This window comes from Pogoniulus pusillus, chromosome 31 (genome assembly GCF_015220805.1).
Source record: "Pogoniulus pusillus isolate bPogPus1 chromosome 31, bPogPus1.pri, whole genome shotgun sequence".
NCBI classification, from domain to species: Eukaryota; Metazoa; Chordata; class Aves; order Piciformes; family Lybiidae; genus Pogoniulus; species Pogoniulus pusillus.
The window spans coordinates 812994-833129 of record NC_087294.1 but is presented as its reverse complement, the minus strand read 5'-3'; the positions used below and the strand labels follow the sequence as shown (position 1 = coordinate 833129).

The 20136-nt window shown below is 42.3% G+C and overlaps 1 protein-coding gene across 2 annotated transcripts in view; it reads right to left on the bottom strand.

Moving 5' to 3' along the window:
* Positions 1-20112, bottom strand: part of LOC135189256 (damage-control phosphatase ARMT1-like) — a 61976-nt gene extending 41864 nt beyond the window's left edge. The window contains exons 1-5 of one of the 2 annotated variants that reach the window (XM_064169409.1): positions 19986-20112; positions 18424-18529; positions 17645-17886; positions 16045-16210; positions 14441-15181 (exon numbers count right to left, since the gene is read on the bottom strand). In XM_064169409.1, the coding sequence (XP_064025479.1) occupies positions 14441-15181; positions 16045-16210; positions 17645-17886; positions 18424-18529; positions 19986-20035 (1305 nt within the window). In that variant the 5' untranslated portion in view covers positions 20036-20112. Of the gene's footprint in view, positions 1-12671; positions 15182-16044; positions 16211-17644; positions 17887-18423; positions 18530-19985 lie in introns of those variants that run through there. The other variant, XM_064169408.1, reaches the window with a different exon arrangement.
* Between the last annotated feature and the right edge of the window lie 24 nt (positions 20113-20136).

Sequence of the window (20136 nt, the reverse complement as noted above, 5' to 3'; positions counted from 1 at the left end):
AAACACACATCTAACTTAGACATTTTAACTGTGACTTCTCTGGGTTACATTCACTAGTTCAGCTACACAGTCAGACTGTGCGCTGAATGCTCCCTTTTGCCATTTCTTTTGTTTTTACTTCATCTCTTTTATCTTGCATCTCACAGAATCAGAACCACAGAAACATTCAGGTTGGAAAAGACCCTCAGGATCAGCAAGTCCAAACAATTACTCTAGAAAGTTCACCCTAAACCATATCCCCAAGCATCACATCCAGATTTCTTTAACACAGATTCAGGTTTAGTGACTCAACTAAACTCAACCCTGGGCAGCCGATTTCAATGCCTGATCACTCTTTCTGTGGAAAAAAAAATTCCCCATGCCCAGTTCAAACCTGCCCACTTGCAGCCTAAGGCCATTCCCTCTCGTTCTATCACTAATGACCTCTGAGAAGGGACCAGCACCAATCTCTCCACAACGTCCTTTCAGGTAGTTATCACAGTATCACATTATCACCAAGGTTGGAAGAGACCTCATAGATCATCAAGTCCAACCTGTTCCACACAGCTCAAGGCTAGACCATGGCACCAAGTGCCACGTCCAATATTGCCTTGAACAGCTCCAGAAATGGCGACTCCACCACCTCCCCAGGCAGCCCATTCCAGTGTCCAATGACTCTCTCAGTGAAGAACTTTCTCCTCACCTCCAGCCTAAATTTCGCCTGGCATAGCTTGAGGCTGTGTCCTCTTGTTCTGGTGCTGGCCACCTGAGAGAAGAGAGCAACCTCCTCCTGGCTACAACCACCCCTCAGGTAGTTGTAGACAGCAACAAGGTCTCCCCTGAGCCTCCTCCTCTCCAGGCTAACCAATCCCAGCTCCCTCAGCCTCTCCTCATAGGGCTTGTGCTCAGTTGTAGACACCAATGAGGTCTCCCCCAAGCCTCCTGTTTTTCAAACTAAATAGTCCCAGCTCCTTCAGTTGCTCTTCATGAGATTTATTTTCCAGGAGTTGCACCAGCTTCATTGCCCTCCTCTGCACTCACTCCAGCACCTCGACATCCCTCTTGTATTGAGACGGCCAAAGCTGAACACAATACTCAAGGTGTGGCCTCAGCAGAGGGTACAAGTACAAGGGGACAATCACCTCCCTACTCCTGCTGGACAGCAATTCTTACACAAGCCAGGATGTCATTGGCTTTCTTTGACATCATTGCTTCTGATAGATTATTTTAAACCAATAATAATCTGAGCAATAAGCACGGATCTTAACTGACCTGAACTTTCTCTCCAGATGTTAAGGTAACTACTGCATCCTTTTTACCTACATGTTTATACAGGACTGAAAATATGATGCAGCAGCAAGGTTGTTATTATTTGCTGCAACCAGAACAAAGATGACATCCAATACAGAATTTATCTCCCAAAGAAATCACAAAGAAATGTTAGTCTCCAAAGCTGCCATCTACAGGAGGCTAAGTTGCCCTGCAGGATAATGGGGATCGAGAGGAATTCATTGTCTAAGGGCTGAGCTGTCAGGAAAAAGAGATGAAACATTATGTTTTGATTCACAGAATCACAGAATTAACCAGGTTGGAAAAGACGAGTCTAACCTATCATCTAACCCTTCTAATTAACTAAACCATGGCACTAAGTGCCTCATCCAGCCTCCTTTTAAACACCTCCAGGGATAGTCACTCCACCATCTCCCCAGGCAGCCCATTCCAACAGGCAATCACTCTTTTCGTGAAGAATTTCTTCCTAATGTCCAGCCTAAACCTGCCCTGGTACAGCCTGAGACTGTGTCCTCTTGTTCTGTCACTGGGTGTCTGGGAGAAGAGACCAACTCCCGTCTGGCTATAACCTCTTTTCAGGTAGCCGTAGAGAGCAATGAGGTCTTCCCTGAGCCTCCTCTTCTCCAGGCTGAACCACCCCAGCTCCCACAGCTGCTCCTCATAGGGCTTGTTGCCCTTGTCTGGTCACATTCAAGGACCTCAACATCTTTCTTAAATTGAGGGCCCCAGAAGTGGACACTATATTCCAACTATTCTAACTACAAACTTAATATTAAAAGTTTATTGCCATCTACAACCTAACTAGCTTGATTTCCTGATTAAACAATCAAAACACATTCTAACAAGGCTGTTTTCAAGAGTATCTTGTATAAATGGGCTTGAAAACAACATTTCAGTTCAGCATGTAGGAAATATTCAATTTCATTTTATTCTGCAAAACAATCCATCCTAGTGAAGTTTTAGAAGGTTTCTTTTCATAAAATCTGCAGGATAAAAAGCAAATATATTGTTTAAAAATATAGATCTATATATAAAACTTACAGAGAAATTAGGCACTAAACAGATTTTAGAGATTCACTTCTTAGTCAGGTGGATGGAAAACAAGTAGCACTTAACAGATTTTTCTTGGTAGCAGCAGCTAGCTGGCCAGCACACCATTAAGTGTGAGGATGAGCCACTATTACACAGAAAGTCAGATTTTTTTAACACATGTGAAAAGAGACACTGGGGGGTGGGGGCGTGGGTGGAAGCTGTTTACAATTTAACCATCTTGTTTGTATATTTTGTGTAAAGTTGACTTTTAGATAGTCTTTTGTCCAATCTACCTATCAGAAATCTTGAATATTTCTATTGATAATGCTTTATTAACATAAATCAAAGTTTACAAGATTTCAAAACTATTTCAGTTCTGTCAGCTTCTCTGTCACATTACAAAATGTCAGAAATACCCAATTACTTCTGATCACTTCCTGCCTGCTGAAATCCTCTTACTCTCTAATTTTTACCTGTAACTAGGTAAAACTCCTTGCTTGCAGCTGATGTGTGCAGTGTTGAAAACTTTATTTTGTTGCTGTTATATGCCTGTGGAGTTTCTGTGCATTAGTGTAACATTTCAGAAACATGTAAAACTAAGTAAAGCATTCCCAACACCTCAACTAACTTACCAACCATAGTTTCTAAACTCCTTTTACGGGGGTACTGCTTAGCTCTATCCTCCTCCACTCACAGCAATCACTGAAAGGTATTACTGAAAGATAAGCATTACCCTCTGTGGTTGGTTCATCTACTGAAGAGGCCAATTTCAAGCTTGATTAATGAGCCCAAATCAAAGTGTCATACCAATTAAAATTTCAACCTTACCTTACTATAAGCAGCAGTTAAAGAATTTTCATCTTTCATTTTACTCTCAGTTATGATTAAGTGAGTTTGCATCTAAATATAGCAAATGTCTTTAATATGATGCAAGACAGCAGTCACCTCAAGGCTACTATGGAGACACATCACCTACTGAAAATACTACTTAACTTGATTGGTTTGTTTTTTTTACTTTCTCCTCTGGTTGTATGCCTAAATTAAGAAATTGGGATCTTCCCTGACACCAAAATTAATAACAAAGAGATGCCATGTTTAGTAATAAGGAAGGTAATTACTACGACAAGATTTAGCAGAAAATTTGACAAAATTAAGTGCTTAATGCAGAGATTTTTGCTAAACACTTGCTGTTCTATTTTTGCTTCATCAGTGCTGGGTAGAGTTGAACTTTTGTGAAAGAATAGCTTAACTGAGGGGGTTTAAAAACAGCCTTTCACACAATGCCCACACTTGCAATTTTTCTACAATGCCTACTACACTGCAATCAATGAAATGCACATTTCAGATGTATTTAAGTGTGTTGGTACATGTAGAATTAAAACTGTCTGATGATGCAGCTCGATTTACCATTTGTAATCCCTACTTTAGAAACCATGCATTTCCAAGGTGAGTCATGGAAGTAACACAAACTATTTGACTTCAGGTGGGTAGGATGTGGAGTGGGTTACTGTCAACTCTCTAAGCAGTGCTAAAAAACTTTGTAATTGGATCAAACCAGATGTATTTAATATGATGGTCAGTTGATTTTACAGTGACAAACTACCAAAATTCTCAGTTTTCTGTCTCAGAACAACATAGCATAATTTAAGTCATTAAGGAGATACTGAGCTGTCCACATGCCAGTAATTTTTTCATCCTTTGAAACATTAAACTGTTACAAAATGTCAGTACTACAGCTTTAGTACAAGAGTTTGATCCTTCCAAGTTAAGTCTCCGAGCATCTCCTTTAAATACACATCAAAGCTAGTAAACGAGTTCCAAAGGAAGAAGACAAAGGAGAAACTCTTAGATAACCATAAATTCCTACTCTGTGAAAGATACTCCCTTCTGCAACACTTAAGAAAAAAAACCCGTCCTTGAATTTGTAAAGATAAGCTATAACCATCAACTGAAGCTCACGGAGCCGCAGCTGCAGCATTTAAGCCTGCCACCGGGCACAGCTCCGCACCTGCGGGAGTTGCTGCTTGGGTTTGTTGGTTTTTTCTTAAGGAGTTAAATTTAAAATTGAATAGATAACTTGCAAGTGGGGTTACAGTCGGCGTCAGTGTCAGGCACGTTCCACGAAGAGAGAGGACAGAGAGCTACTGAACGCGGAGGAGACTTGCCAAGCAGAAGCCACCTCTAGCCGTTCTGTGCTCCCGCGCACCCCTTCCTTACCGCCCTCCCAGAGCCCCCAGGCGCCTGGCAGCGGCCCGGGCGAGCCCGCGGCTGCTCCACACCCGAGCTGCCTTTACCCCCGATCGTCCCCAGGGACGCGGTGCCAGGGCGGGCTGCAGCCTCACGGCCGCAGGACACCACCACCCATGCAGAGCCTGGCTGCTCGCCAGCGCCGCGGTACCTTCGCCGCTGCCGCTCTCCTGCCCCCGTCAACCAGCCAGGGGGCAGCGGAGGCCCTGCGGGGCCCAGCACTGCCGGCTCCGAGGCCGCTCATGGCCGCCGCTGCTTGCCGCCGTCCCCTTGGCAACGCCAGGCTGCCAGCGCGGCCTGCGCCCTCCTGCCCGGGGCGGCGGGGCTGGGGCGGGCAGGCCGCGGGGGCCTTAGTAGGGTCCTCCGGGTACCGAGCGCAGGCACAGCACTCAGTCAATGCCAGCAGTCTACAAAGGGATGCACGCATAAACTCCCCCCCGCCTCCAACAGACATAAAACACCTTTGTAGACCTGGAAATTACCTCAACATTTTCCTGAGAAAAGTCAAAACAGAGGCAAGCAGAGAAAATTAATGTGAATAGCAGCATGCCCTTAGGCAGGGTTCCCTTCTCTCCTCACAGAGCCTGAAGTAAACCCAGTCCCACAGCCTGGCTTGGTCACTGCTGAAATAACTCCAGCTGAAAGGGATTTCACACACACAGTATCACACAGTATCATCAGGGTTGGAAGAGACCTCAGAGATCATCAAGTCCAAGGCTTTACCACAGAGCTCAAGGCTAGACCATGGCATCAAGTGCCACGTCCAGTCCTGCCTTGAACAGCTTCAGGGACAGCGACTCCACCACCTCCCCGGGCAGCCCATTCCAGTGTCCAATGACTCTCTCAGGGAAGAACTTTCTCCTCGCCTCCAGCCTAAATCTCCCCTGGTGCAGCCTGAGGCTGTGTCCTCTCATTCTGGTGCTGGCCACCTGAGAGAAGAGAGCAACCTCCTCCTGGCCACAACCACCCCTCAGGTAGCTGTAGACAGCAATAAGGTCTCCCCTGAGCCTCCTCTTCTCCAGGCTAACCAATCCCAGCTCCCTCAGCCTCTCCTCGTAGGGCTGTGCTCAAGGCCTCTCCCCAGCCTCATTGCCCTTCTCTGGACACACTCAAGCATCTCAATGTCCCTTCTAAACTGGGGGGCCCAGAACTGAACACAGTACTCAAGGTGTGGTCTAACCAGTGCAGAGTACAGGGGCAGAATGACCTCCCTGCTCCTGCTGGCCACACCATTCCTGATGCAGGCCAGGATGCCACTGGCTCTCTTGGCCACCTGGGCACACTGCTGGCTCATGTTCAGGTGGGTAGCAATCAGCACCCCCAGATCCCTCTCTGTCTGGCTGCTCTCCAGCCACTCCGACCCCAGCCTGTATCTCTGCATGGGGTTGTTGTGGCCAAAGTGCAGCGCCCTGCACTTGGAGCTATTGAATGCCATCCCCTTGGACTCTGCCCATCTGTCCAGGCGGTCAAGGTCCTGCTGCAGAGCCCTTCTGCCTTCCAACTCAGTCACATCTGCCCACAGCTTGGTGTCATCTGCACACTTGCTGATGACTGACTCCATGCCCTCATCCAGATCATCTATGAAGATGTTAAAGAGGATGGGGCCCAGCACTGATCCCTGAGAGACACCACTAGTGACAGCTGCCAGCTGGATGTGGCACCATTCACCACCACTCTCTGGGTCCGGCCCTCCAGCCAGTTCCTAACCCAGCACAGAGTGTTGCCATCCAAGCCATGTTGCTTTCCTCCAATCAGTTCCCTTCCAAATAAAGTAAATAAGCATGGGAACAGAACTGAAGCTGGCAGTAAAACAGAATTGAACCTCGGGTGTATCAACAACAAACTGCGGGTGTATCTGTGTGAGTGTTTAATCAAGCTTGCCCCAGTGTCTCTGGGGAGAGTGATCTCTGTAGAATCATAGAAAGATTTGGGTTGGAACAGGCCTTTAAGAGTTTCTGGTCCAACCTCCTGCAATGAGTAAGGGACATCTTTGAATCAGGCTGCTCAGAGTCTGGTCCAACCAGACCAGGGGTTTACAGGGATGAGGCATCTACTACCTCTCTGGGCAACTTGTCCCACTGTTTCATCACCCTCACTGTAAAAAAAATTCTTCTTTGTATCTAGTCTACATCTAACCTTTTATTTCAAACTGTTACTCTCTGTACTCCTTGCTAAAAAGACCATTCCCTCTCCTTAAAGTAACGAACAGCTGCAATAAGTCCTCTCTGAAGTCTTCTGCTTTCCAGGCTGAACAGCCTCGACTCTCAGCCTTTCTTCCCAGGAGAGGTGTTTCAGCCCTCTGATGGTTCCTGTGGCACTCCTTGCACCATTTCTCTACTCATTCAAAGGTCAAAAAGTACCTCACCTTTCCTAGGAACACTGGCTTATTCGTGTTTTCCAAGGAATAAAGTGAAAAAGCTATGCATAATGCTGTGTTGTGGTGCAATTGGTTGATTGGGGTTGGTGTTTTGGGTTGTTTTGGTTTTTTCCACTCTGCTGCTGCCCAGGACAGAGAAGACCACTGCCCAAGCAGAAGGGAGCTGCTGTGGGTCAACACCCTATTTAAAATGCTTCATGGCTTGAAGCACAGAGCTAGACAATGGCACACACCAGCTGGAACCCACCACTAAACTCATGAAGGAAGGAAAAAAAATAATTTAACATGAGGAAGCAATGCTGGGGACAGATCAGGGGAAATGGAGATCCTGGCAGGACTGAGGTCATACAGCACATTTCAGCATCCATTTCAGGGACTCCCTAGGGAAAGGCACAGTCCCTGTCAGTGTGTAAGGTGACGACAGCTCCCTGGTGATATGTTTCCAGTTCATTCTTATGGGCAAAGTGTAAGCTAACAGCAACACAGGGTGGCATAGGAGGTATAAAAATGCATTATGAAAACCACTGTTCTTGCAAACTGTCTGTGCAAATGCGTTTACTATTGATGTAGTAAAGGAGTGACATGAGAAGGGCATTTCTGAATCAAAATTATCTGGTGCTGACAAAGCAGATGGGCATGCAAAGAGCAGAATGTGTTGCGGGCATCTCTGTAGGGAGACACCCCTTGAACCCAGAGGCCTGGAAGGAGGGACCCTAGTTTTGCTAGGGGTCCTAGGGTGCTAACTCTTAAAAGGACTCCAGTGAGAAAGCAGACAGCAAAAGAGCTTGGCCAGAGGGGAACTGTGTGCCCAGGCTATCTCCATACAGCTCAGACAGAAACACCCAGACAGTCTCTAGTTCCCAAATAAACTACTTCAGTTCCTGAGCCAAAGATTATCCTGAAGTGGTACAGACCTTGATTAATACAAAGCCTCTTCTGCCTGTGACTATTTTGTTATGTGATGTACCTAAACACTATGTTGCTGGCTAGACAGATGAAAGACAAGCTTTCATAATTTCAAAAGTCGTGAGTCAGAGCTGCTACTGTTGCATGGTGCAAAATGCTGACCCAGGATAAACTCATTCTGCAATTGAAATTTATTAGGTATTTCTGACAGGTTAAATTTGTGCTGGCAGGTCTTACGTAAAACTAGCATAGATCTGGCACAAGTGTTAATGTCCTCTGCACGTTTGAACACGCAAAAAAACCTATCCTGATCTATCCAACTATAGGAGTAGCATGCAGATGCAGGATTAAATGATTGCGAAACTTTGTCCGGCGTTCCCTTAGCATGTGCTTGGGCACACTTCCCCATTACTAGTCCTGCAGCGCCACAGCCGGTTCAGGAGCTATACTTCAACCGCTTCTACACCCCTGTGGATGGTGAGAGAATGCTTACCCAGCTGCAAAAGCGAGGCAAGACAAAAATAAGAGCAGAATTGTCATTTAACTCTGAAAAAGAACGGAGCAGTTTGAGGGGGTGCAATACTGATCCTTCAAACCATTTCAGTCAGAGAAAAGGTATCTTATTAAAGCATGCTCACATTTTAAAGTATTATAGTCTTCGTTTGCTAAATACTACAGGCAGAGATCTCAGAGGGACTTTCTGAGAGTCATTTTCTGAGTCATTTTCATTAACAAGATTCTTATGTTACATAAAACACATGAACAGAATGTTCTTAGCTTTTCTGAGCACAGAATGATGCAGAATCTCTTTAATATGTCATAGTCACTGTAATTTTGGAAATAGCTATTTCCCCCTTCCATGAAAGAGCTCGCTATTGATGAAGAAGGCTAAAACTGATCTTGAATATGAGACTCCAATTCCAGTAGCCAGTGCACCCAAAAATGTAACAACTGAGATATTTCTGCAGGTGCCAAAATATCTGCTCCCACTTGTTTTTTTTTGTAAGTAAATAAGAATGGGTGTATCAGAGTAATTTCAAAGCTAAAAGCCATGCAATGGTGTGGTAAGCTTTCCCCTCACTCAGATGAGACATCCTTTGTACTTCATAGGATATGAGCAGATGGAAAGCAATTGTTTGAGTACCCCAAAAGCTCAGCCTTTCTGGACACTTGAACCAGAGATTGCCTAGTAAGTGACACAAATGCTTATTATGGTATTTCTGTGTCAGTTATCTGTATTTTGCTGGCAAATCAGTTTGCAGATCTATGAGAACTTAATAAAAAGAAAACTGGCATAGTAATTTAAGAGCACAACTTAAAAAAAAACACCAAGTAAACCCAACCAACAATCAACAAAAAACTCCCCAAAAAAGCCCCCCCCCCCCCCCCCAATTTTATTTTAAAGAAAAAAAAAAAGATATGAGGAAGGGAGAAAAAAGACAACTTACTGGGCCCTTCGTGAACACTGCAGGAGTGGTAAGTATAGATGCACCAACATTGTAATAGTCAAAACTGATCTAGGTCACAATGTCCTTAGGGTCAAACCCATTCTTAAGAATGGAATGATTAACTCCTAATGAAAGGTATGATTTTATTATTTTAATTGTTTGTATTTAAATTAATTTAAAAATTCCAAAGCACTACCCTAAAATGGATCTTTTACCATTGGGGTTTTCATCTGATTTCAAAAGAACCAAGTGCAATCATCTTGTTTAAGCATGCAGATAATATACATAACAATTTTTTTTCTCTCCTCAAGTCTTTGAAAAAAAAAATTCAGGCAAAGCTGAGAGAACTTAGCAATGCTTAATTTCCTGAAAATATTGTGAAACACAATCAACCAAGCACAGAAGTTTTAAAACTTGTTTTAGGAAAATCCAACCAAACAAGCAAACATAAAGAATCCATGGTATAGGAAATGTTTCTGACATGCTTTTTGCCACCAACAGATCGGGAAAAAAACAACAGGACCGTTATAACCAGCACATGAATTATTTTAGTTGGCCTTCCCAGCCACTGAAATAATACAATGATGTGTTACTTTTGCACAAAATTATGTAACTTACTACAATGTTCCTGTAAGTTTCCAGTCATGCAAACAGCATATTTTCCTCATACACTTAAGAAGTCCTGGATATATACAGAGTTACTGCACATTTTGTCTAATGAACTGTTGAATATTCAGACAGATGTGTGTACTGGTTTTGCACTATGCCTGTGACATTACTTTTCCTCATGGTTCATCACAAATGAAAATAATTCCTATCAAAAAGCGATTTACAAATACATTTGCTCAAAAGGTGGAGTAAAAAAATAGATGTCACTGGCCTGTTGTGGTCTTTGGAATGACTGAAAATGCCCTTATTTTTGTTATAAGTATTCAAATGGCACATGAAGTGAAAATTTCCAAAATCTGAGCACAGAGTTCAGTACCCCCTGAGTTACACTGGGAAATGAGTTGTAACACAGGTGTACAGAAGTAACCTTGTTGATCAGGCAAGAAAAGCCCTATGCTACACCACAGCATGTGCTATTGTTATAATATATGCTTTATGTTGTACGACAGTAAATCCCACCCAAGTGCAGTAGGCATGCGCTGCCATTTCATGCAGCTGTATTACACAATTAACACTGAACATACACAAAAGCATTTCCTATGTTCAATTAAACTATAGCTAACCCATCAGCAGACCACAGCACCTCATCAGAGTTAAGTATCAGAGTATCTGTCTTCCCTGTGGCATTGCATGACATTACAGAACCTGTTTTATTGCACAGAATTAATCCAAATTTTGGAGAAATACAGCCAACAGACAGAACAGCATGCTGCATATTTGATTCTGTCTGCACTTTGCAATTACAGATACAGAAACCAAATAATTCATAGAATCAAGCAGGTTGAAAGAGACCTCCAACATCATCCAGTTCAAACTATCACTCAGCCCTATTCAGTCAACCTCCCTTGTCCTATTGGCCACACTGCTCCTGAGCCATGCCAGGATGCCATTGGCTCTCTTGGCCACCTAGGCACACTGCTCGCTCATGTTCAGCTACTATCTACCAGTACCCCCAGGTCCCTTTCTTCCTGGCTGCTCTTCAGCCACTCTGTCCCCAGCCTGTAGTGCTGCTTAGGGTTGTTGTGGCCAAAGTGCAGAATTAAGTATTTGGAAGTTAGAGCTGTGCATCCTTTACATTACAGTCACACTGTATAAAACCATACAAGCTTCTCTTTGTCTTACATTAGCATTCACTTAAATAATAATTACATGTCTTATGGTACTCATGAAATGACCAGGAATTTACTTCCTCACAAATACTAATGGAAGAATCTCCAATGAGATGATTCAGCAACACTGTGTGAAAATGGCTGCATCTCCTAAGTGATTTAGCATTTTGTAGGATTCTATTTTATCATTACTGCAGAATATTGATTTTCACTCACCTGCATGTCAAGTTCCAAGAAGTATTAACATTTTGAAACTAATCTGGACATAGAGAGATGGATTAACAACCACTGAAAAACGAAAACAAGTTTCTCCCCATGTGTAGGAGGCAAATTACTCTTCAAGGGTGGCCTCAACAGTGAAAGATTCTTTCTCTTCTTGTCCACACTTTCAAAGCTCTGCAGCAAATTTAAGTCAGCACCTTATGAACAACATGCCCACAGAGAAAGCAGGTTTCTTCCTCTAATCATGTTGTCTCTATGAACAAGGTGGGAATTTCCATAGCACATATTCTAGAGCTACCATCCCTCTGTTCTTGACCCAAAGCTGTTGCTTTGAAGTGCATTTAAAACAACAGCATTTTCACAGATGAGAAACTGAGGCTCCAACACCCAGATTCATCATGTCATTTATAAATTTGGTCAAAGCATGTCATGGGTTGATGTGTTCCAGGTTATCCCAGATTTTGTAAAAAAATCCAAAGACCAAGATCCATCACAGGGGAGGGACTGGTCGCCCTGGATATCCTAATTTTGTTATTCAATCCCAGAAATCCTGCAAACACTTTAAAAGTAAGCAGCAAGGTGGATTTGCTCTCTTTTCTCCAACTCTCCAGAGGGATCCTTACCTGGGTAACTAGGTAACTATGTAGGAGTACCCTGTAGGCTGCAGCCTTCAACGCCGCATCCGTGGTGAATCCGGCCTATTTGGAGCCTGCCTGGGAGACAATGAGCATTGGGGTTTTAGTGGTTTTGGTTTGGGTTGGGGGAATTCTTATGTATCTTGTATCTGTGCTAGGTGTTAAGGATTCATATATGCTGTATCTTTTCCTGCACATCCTGAAATAGAACCTTTCCGTATTCATCTCCGATTCAGCAAGAGTGTATTTTACTGCCCTTTCTCCTTAGAAAAAAAGAGTAAAGACAGTCTCATTCTGTCACACTTTTACACTAAAAACTACCAAAACAAAGAACCAAAGCTGGAGTCCTCCTGAGCTCTCTCCAGCCATTGGTCCTAAACAGTCTGACCTTGGTTCAGTTATTTAGAAGAGTTAGGTGATAGATTGGACTCAATGATGCTAGAAGTCTTTTCCAACCTGGTTGATTCTGTAATTCATCTCTCTGGACTGGATTTCTAATTTATGCAACTCAATCAGGTAAGTAAGGATGAGCATGAATTCGTCTTCCAGGAGTGCTAAGCCAGTGCTATGCCAGAGATGTAAAGGAGATGGGAACACTAAACCTAGGTCTCAGAAGTAGAACTATATCTACCATATCACTTCACCTCCTGAAATTCCTAGCATCTCAGCTTTTGAATACTTGACCCTGCAACTATAAAATATTAATATGATTTCAGATGTAAGAACACAAATACAAATAATCAATAGCTGGAGCAAGTTTATCCACTATAGATCTTTATTGTATGTACACAATAAGCAGCAGCTGATTCTCTCCAAATGACATACCTTGCCAGTGATTTCTCTGACAAGAGGAGGAATTTGGCTTCATTTTCAAAGCCTGGAAGGTATAAAATATTGCCTCATGCCCCCTCTCCCACTTCTTTAGGCTTGTCAAAGCCTATCTTTATCTCAAGTGCAAAAGTTTTCTACATATACTTTCTACCACACAGACATTCTAATTCTCTTGCCATAGTACCACTTCTAGGATGTATTCACATACGGTCACGTCTGTGCCCTCCTTTTCACTGTGTAAGACATACATAAAATGGAAAAGGAAGTTTCTCTCCTGTCATTTCTTCTTTGTAACAGAGCCACCTTTGCTATCAGAGGAAAGTTCATGTCATCTTAGCAGCTCCAGACAAGAGCATAACTCAGTCAGATTCTACAGGTATTCTGACACCATTTTCTAACAAACTAGCGGTTACCACTGGCAACACATCAGGCACCTATCAAAGGCTTTATTTCAAATCATGACAGACTTGACAGAATCTGGTTTTTAATTTTTCCTTTATAAATGGATAACCCATGTCTGCTCCCATTTCACTCTGATAAACAACTGAAACATCCAGAAATTTTACTCTAAATTCTGAGTAATTGAGACCAGTGCAGAAGAGAAGAAATGGGCATCCAACAACTCCAAATACCTGTGTGGCATATGCTTCTCTAACATATACGTCTCAATCCAATTGAGGCTGTTATTTTCCCTGTGAAAATTTATGGCATTCCTAAAATAACAAATAGATTTGACAAATAAAGAGAATTATTACAATAGACAGAGGCAGCAATGCTTGAACCACAAAAACTGCTGACATGTTAGCTTTAATTCAAATCTGCATTAATGTAACAAGCTGGGTTGGTTGGCTGGTGTGGGGGGTGGTGCTGTATGCTTTTCTTTGGTAGTACTTCTTAGGTAAACACTATCTTCCATAGTCTTAAAACGAGACTGTCTTTTTTCCCAGTGATCTTACTACCAAAGGAGACAACTCCCTTCCTATGGGCAAACTGGCCAGCAACATCCACTTGTATTTTAAAATGAATTTTTAATTCTTAAATTCTAAATTAATATTTACAGGGTATCACCCCAGAACTCTACTCTTAAGGTACAGTGAACTATAGTCAAAACATCAGAAGTTATGTGTCCATGGATACAGGAAACAAGTGAAAAACAATGTATACAATAAAGTCTTGGTAGAAGTCATCTCAATTTTCAAGTTGCAGTGGGTTGCAATGAATCTATCTGGAATTCATTTGTGCGTTCTCAAAAACATTCCCTCACATGCAATGCATGGCATGTGGAGCACAAATTATCCTGCCATATGTAAACATAAGTTAATGGTGGATGAGGAAAATGGTTTCTGAAGCAGATTTTTCACTCGTTAGCCAGAAATTCACTTAGCGATGAAAAAAAATAGCATGGACAACTAAATGCTCATCTTAAGCATCTGATGACTTTGGATATTAGGAAAACAAAACACACTGAAATGCAGACTGATTTATGTATACAAAGACAGCTTGCTTGCAAACTTATGCACAAAATCAGTCTTTTGTGGAACAAAACCAACAAGTCATTTGGGAGGGAAAAGTGCAATCAAAGAATCTTGGCTGAAATCAAACATGTTACAGAGGAAGTAGTTAAAACTCAGACTCAGTCTCCTTTTCAGAGTACTAGGAGCCATCTGATTAGAGAGCAGCATCAAATTGAACTACCCCATATTTGCCACTTATCATCCACTCAGGTTCAGAAGCCCCAATTTGTTCACCTTGCCCAGGTTTTAGGCCAACCTGGGTGTCAGATTTGAGTGTTCTCAAACTACAAAGAGGAGCAGGATGAAACCTGTTCAAGGCTTGATGAAATGGAACACTGTATTCCCATTTTCTATCTCCTGTTAATTTTCTGTAGTTTAGATCACCTTTGAAAAGAAGCAAGTTTGACTTCTGTAGATCAGCATATAAATCAGGAGCAACTTCAGCCATACTGGAAAAGTCATGTGGTAAAGTCCAAAACATGTGATCATGGTAAACCCAAACTCCCTTTTTCAAATTGCCCTCCCAGTTTATACCACATCTAGACATCCACATATGATTAGCTGACTGCAGTTGCTTAAGAGTCCAATTAAAATCATGCCTTGTGGTATCTGACACAAACCATGGAATACTTTTTCCATGAAAATGGACTTTGTCTGCTAGCTTTGACAGTAACAGGAAATCAGCCAACACAAGATCACTGACAAGTTCAAACCCAGCATTATCCAGGATTATGTCGACTCTAACATTTTTTTCTTCTGTATTTCCTTTTTTGGCATTTACAAGTAGTGACCAAAGTTTTTCCATATCATTCACTAAGATGTAAGACATCAAGTTTTCCAGGGATTGTAAAGGATTAGACTTCTGAGAGCTGCCTTCACCAGCTGAGAAGGAAAGATCACACTTATTGCCCCACAAGGACACCTAGGAAAGAAGAACAAAAATGTTTGCTAAGTCTTAGGGTAGTTGCACTCTAAACTTCATATAAACTAAAGATTTTGTTTCTTTGCTTTTATTTTAGAGACACAAAGGCTCTAACTCCACATTTTCCTCCAAGTTCTAATAAAAATGATCTTCTTGTATTGAAATCTTAATACAAATCAGATTTTGTGGAAGGAAAATGTCCTGTATTTATGCAGCATCTGAATCACGTATTAGAATTGATAAAGATGAAGATTTAAATCAATGTAAAAACACCAATCACAAACCTTAAACCACAAATATTCTCCATACTGTAACTCCAGAAAATATCAGTGGGAACACTGCCAAGTAAGAACTTGTATTTTAAGTACACATTAATGAGGTCTTTATAAAGATTAATCAAATATAGCAGTGTGGGCTGCTGACAGCTAATGGACTTAAGTGCAACCCTAAGGTATTTTGTGTTCTACCCAAAGGCCTTATTTTCCAAGTTACAAAGCTTTTAAACCACTTGTGGCCCAGACTGACTTTCTAAATTTTTTTCCAAAGAAATCTAAAAATGTGTTCAGTCTCAATACAACGAGACTAAAGGCCATCTGGAACTTGACTTAAAATGCTCTAGAGATACTGGTTTTGAAGAAGAGTAAGCTGGGTTTTCGCATACACAATGAAGACCAGCAGTGTAATAAAAATAACAGTTAAGTATTTTTAGAGTAGCAGCAGTACAGTGTGGTAGTCAGGATTTAACTGCTTTCTTACAAACAAAAGAGTTGTATTTTCCAGTTCACACTCTTTATAACCTCAGGTTTTCGTTTGTACCATAGCCTAGATATTTCAAATTCTTACATTAAGCACTACTAGTTTACCTGCAGTAGCTTAAAAAGTTCCTCCTGAAGTTGCCCTTCATCTAGATCCTTGATATTTTTAAGAAGTTCCTGAAAGTAAGTGCACAGGGCAATAACAGCCTCTTGGGATTCAAAGAAATTTTGAGCCTTTCCTTCTTTAAATACATCAAAGTTGTCAATAGGAGGGCTGAAACAGGAGAACAAATATATTAACATACTTGCCACATCTGCTATGCAAGCTCAAAACTCATCTTTTTTTAGGCCATATTACAGATCTAATTGTATTTTCCACTTGTGATTTGGCGTACAAGATTTTCATATGTGTCAGTAACAGTCTGAGAGTGTATCTTGCTGAAGCAGACAGCTTACAAGACACCTTTATACTCCTTGCAAATACCCTGAAAGTGAGCAAGTGTTCAGTCACAACAATCTTGGGAACTGCACCTATAGTGGTAACTTTGAATTCCAGTCCTTAGACATGGAGAATTAAAACTGCAACATACAAGTGAACTAATGTAGTAAACTGCTGGCCCAGGTTTAAGTGTATTTGAGTGGGTTGATCTGTGCTTCCCATATCAAAATCTCTTACAGTGATACAAAGTTATTCTCATGAAAGCTTTTAACTAGGACATTAGAAAACTAACATATATGACAATCCAATTTTTGCAATATGTAAGAAATATAGCACCTATTATGAAACATAAGTGTATGTCCATCTTTCAACAAATAACTGAACTCCCATCCAAGCATATGCTTAAAGAAGCTGAGTAACAGAGATTAAGAAACTTAAAGGAAAGATGTCTGCTCAGTTTTCTCAATGCAATCCACCACATTCCTCTCATATTTGAAGTTTTTGCTACAACAGATCAAGTTACGCAATATACCAATAGACCGATTACTGTGTGGATCTGTAATAGAAAGGGTAAATCCAGTATGCATAGAGCTTTCAATTTTTGTGGCAGCAGCAGGAACTTAAAACTGTTCCTTCCTACCCGATTAGATTGTACTGGCACCTCTCTGCAGTATGAGAAACTTTTCGTGCCAAGTTATTTTTAACCAGGATCACCTCCCAAATTTAATACAATATAAGGTCTGCAAACACTGCTGTAACCAAGAAAATGGTGTGGAATGAACAACAAGGGCTGCTTATGCTGTGTCTACTGCTCTAAGAAAGAGTTTTCAAATGGTAACTTCAGATTTCGAGCAGCAAAACAAATTAGAATGCCCAAACAGTTACTGGCTCTCACATTTTGTGTTTTAGGCTAACGTGTGTCTTAAAAGATAATTGTAGACTAACAAACCCTTTAGAAATGCTAAATAACTTTCATATTTCAGTAAGCATTAGCCTGCAGGATCAAGCTATATAATCACGTAAAAGTTTTCATGTAGCCCAAGTCACAGGAACCAAACCATAAAAATACTAATAAGCTTCAAATTCTGCTACAATAAAGAAGAGCAAGTACTCATTTTAAATCTGAGGTGGGAGATAAGGGAAAAGGAGTATGGGAAAAGCCCAAGATCTCTCTTTACCTTACTCCCCAGTTGTCTTCTCTTCTCCTAAAATAAAAATGGAAAACAATGAGGTTTTGCAGAGTAACATACCAAGGTAATAAACACTCACTTGTGTGCTAATGCTGCATGAATTCTTCGATACATGTAACACTCTACATATAACCAAGGGGACTGAAACCAACTTGGTTCTCCATTTCCATTTGATAAGTTTCGTTGGTAGTCTAAGTACTGGTTCCACAGTGCAGCATCAGGTAGCTCATCTTCCAAAGGGGTCATTGGTTTGTCTGTCTGCAGTTCATTGCGTAGTTTGGAGAGGAAAGATATAGCTCTCTTCTCTGCTTCAACACCTTTCTGAAAGAAGTGAAGAACATTCTATTCTGAATATTTATTCCTGTAAAGACATAGATCATTTTTTCATGAAAGGTAAAAGTAGCAAGTTTTTAAATGCCAAATATGAAGCCCCAGCAAATCAGACTTTGATTCCACTGAACACATTCTGGTGAATGAAGCCCGTTTTACACCTAAGATTCTAAAATGAACTGCACATGGGACTTCTTTTTAGACGAGACTTATTAGAAGGGAATGGAGTACTGAAACACTGCCATGTTCAGAAGTCACTACAGTCTGTTAAACACTGCATTACCACGAAAGTGTGAGAAAGTCAAGCACTTGCAGAAGACAGATCAGAAAAGCGTTAGACAGAAAGGTGAGTTAGAAAATTAATGAAAAACAGCTACAACAGAATATAAAGTGAAAAAAGACAGATAAAGAGATTAAGACTGACAAGAAATGACTGTAGCAAGAAACCAGCAAAAACAAAGCAGAAAAGGGGGTCTCAAGGGTTACAGGGGAAAAAAAATCTCAGGCAAAACCAGACCTTACTCTTACCTCACCATGTTCTTCAAAAAATTCATTTTTATGTCGATGCAGAGTATCAATAACCCTTGTGAGAATCTGAGGCAGTCTGTCTTTAATTGTAAAATATGCAAAAGATCTAAAAGGGAGAGGATCAAATTTTGTTGTTGTAGAGAGGAAATGATGAAGTATCTTCTATTTGCTTAAATAAATGCACGGCCTTTGTGATGGTTTTGGATGGGGTACAGCTAATTTCCTTCATGGTGCTGTGTTTTGGATTTGTGCTGAAAAACACCTTGCTAAATCAGGGACGCTTTACTTATTGCTGAACAGTGCTTACACAGAGTGAAGGCCTTTTCTGCTCCTCATACCTCCCTGCCAGCAAGTAGGCTAGGGGTGCACAAGTTGTGAGTAACACAGCTGGGACAGCTGACCCAAACTGGCCAGATATGTTCCCTTAACATATGACACCATTCTCAGCATATAAACCTGGGGGAAAGTTGGCAGCGAGGCCACTCTTCAAGGACCAGCTAGGTATTGCTCACTTGGAAAGGAACTGTTTTCATTTGTTCACTTGATTTGTTTCTGGGTTATTTCTCTTTGTTACTTTCTTTTTCATTACAATTTTTAAACAGTTCTTATCTCTGTTCACAATTTTTCCAATTTTCACCCTTCCAATTCTTCCCATTCCGCTGGGGGTGGGGTATGAAATGAGCACGCAGCTGTATGGAGTACAGTCGCCAGCTGCAGTCAAACCAGGATAATCACAGATGTTTCTGTGCCTTTAAAGCAGTGGGCACCAATGAAAAGCAAACAAAAATATCATAAACTGGCTGGGTTCTTAGGGTTACTTTTGAAGAAAAACAGCATTGTTTTCAGTGTGAAAACCTTAAATACCAGCCCTGCCAAAAGGAAAAATGTAGTTCATGCTAGACTAAAACGCACTGTTTAGTTACTCAGATGTAAAGACCGTGGAGATTTGTTTAGAGTTTATCTTCTGTCAAGAAAATGCACACGACTTGCTCTTTGTTCTTGACTTGCAGTTTGCCCAAACGTTGTTTGTATATGAGGACAGTAAGTCATGCATGACCAGCCCTCGAAACCAACGTTTAAAACAGATTTATTTGAAGATTTCAGTTGTCAGCTGTAACTCCACTCCCGGGGACTCAACTGAACAGCGAACCAGAAAAAACAGAAACATAATTTATAGCCTCCCAGGACCTACTCCAGTCAGTAACATGCCGGGGCAAGGGCAGAGACAAACGAGGGCAAGACCAGAAAACGCCGGTCCAAAGAGGCACCCAGCCCGAGGAGGCGCAGCCCCCCGCCCACGACTCCCCTGAGCGGGCGGCTCACGGCTTGCCCTGCAGCGCGCACAGCGCCGCCTGCCGGCGGTGCGACCCCAGCAGCGGCTCTGGCGCTGCCCCCGCCCTCATCAACGGGCCGAGCGCCGGCCTCCCACGGCCAGGCCGAGGGGCCCAACGTCCAAACCCGGCCGCTCCCCGGCCGCTCCCCGACCGCAGGAGCATCGGCCAGCCCCTCAGTTACCCTCGGCTCCGCGCCCCCCCCCCGGTGCGCGTTAGGCCGCGACGGACCCCTTAAACCTGCCCGAGAAGGAGACCGGTAGCGCCGCTACTGCCGCCATCTTGCTCCACCCCTGCGAGTCGGCAGGACGCCCCGGAAGTGGAACGCGGCGACCGGACGGACGTTATCGGTGCGTCAGCCGCGCGGCACGGCGGCGGGCGG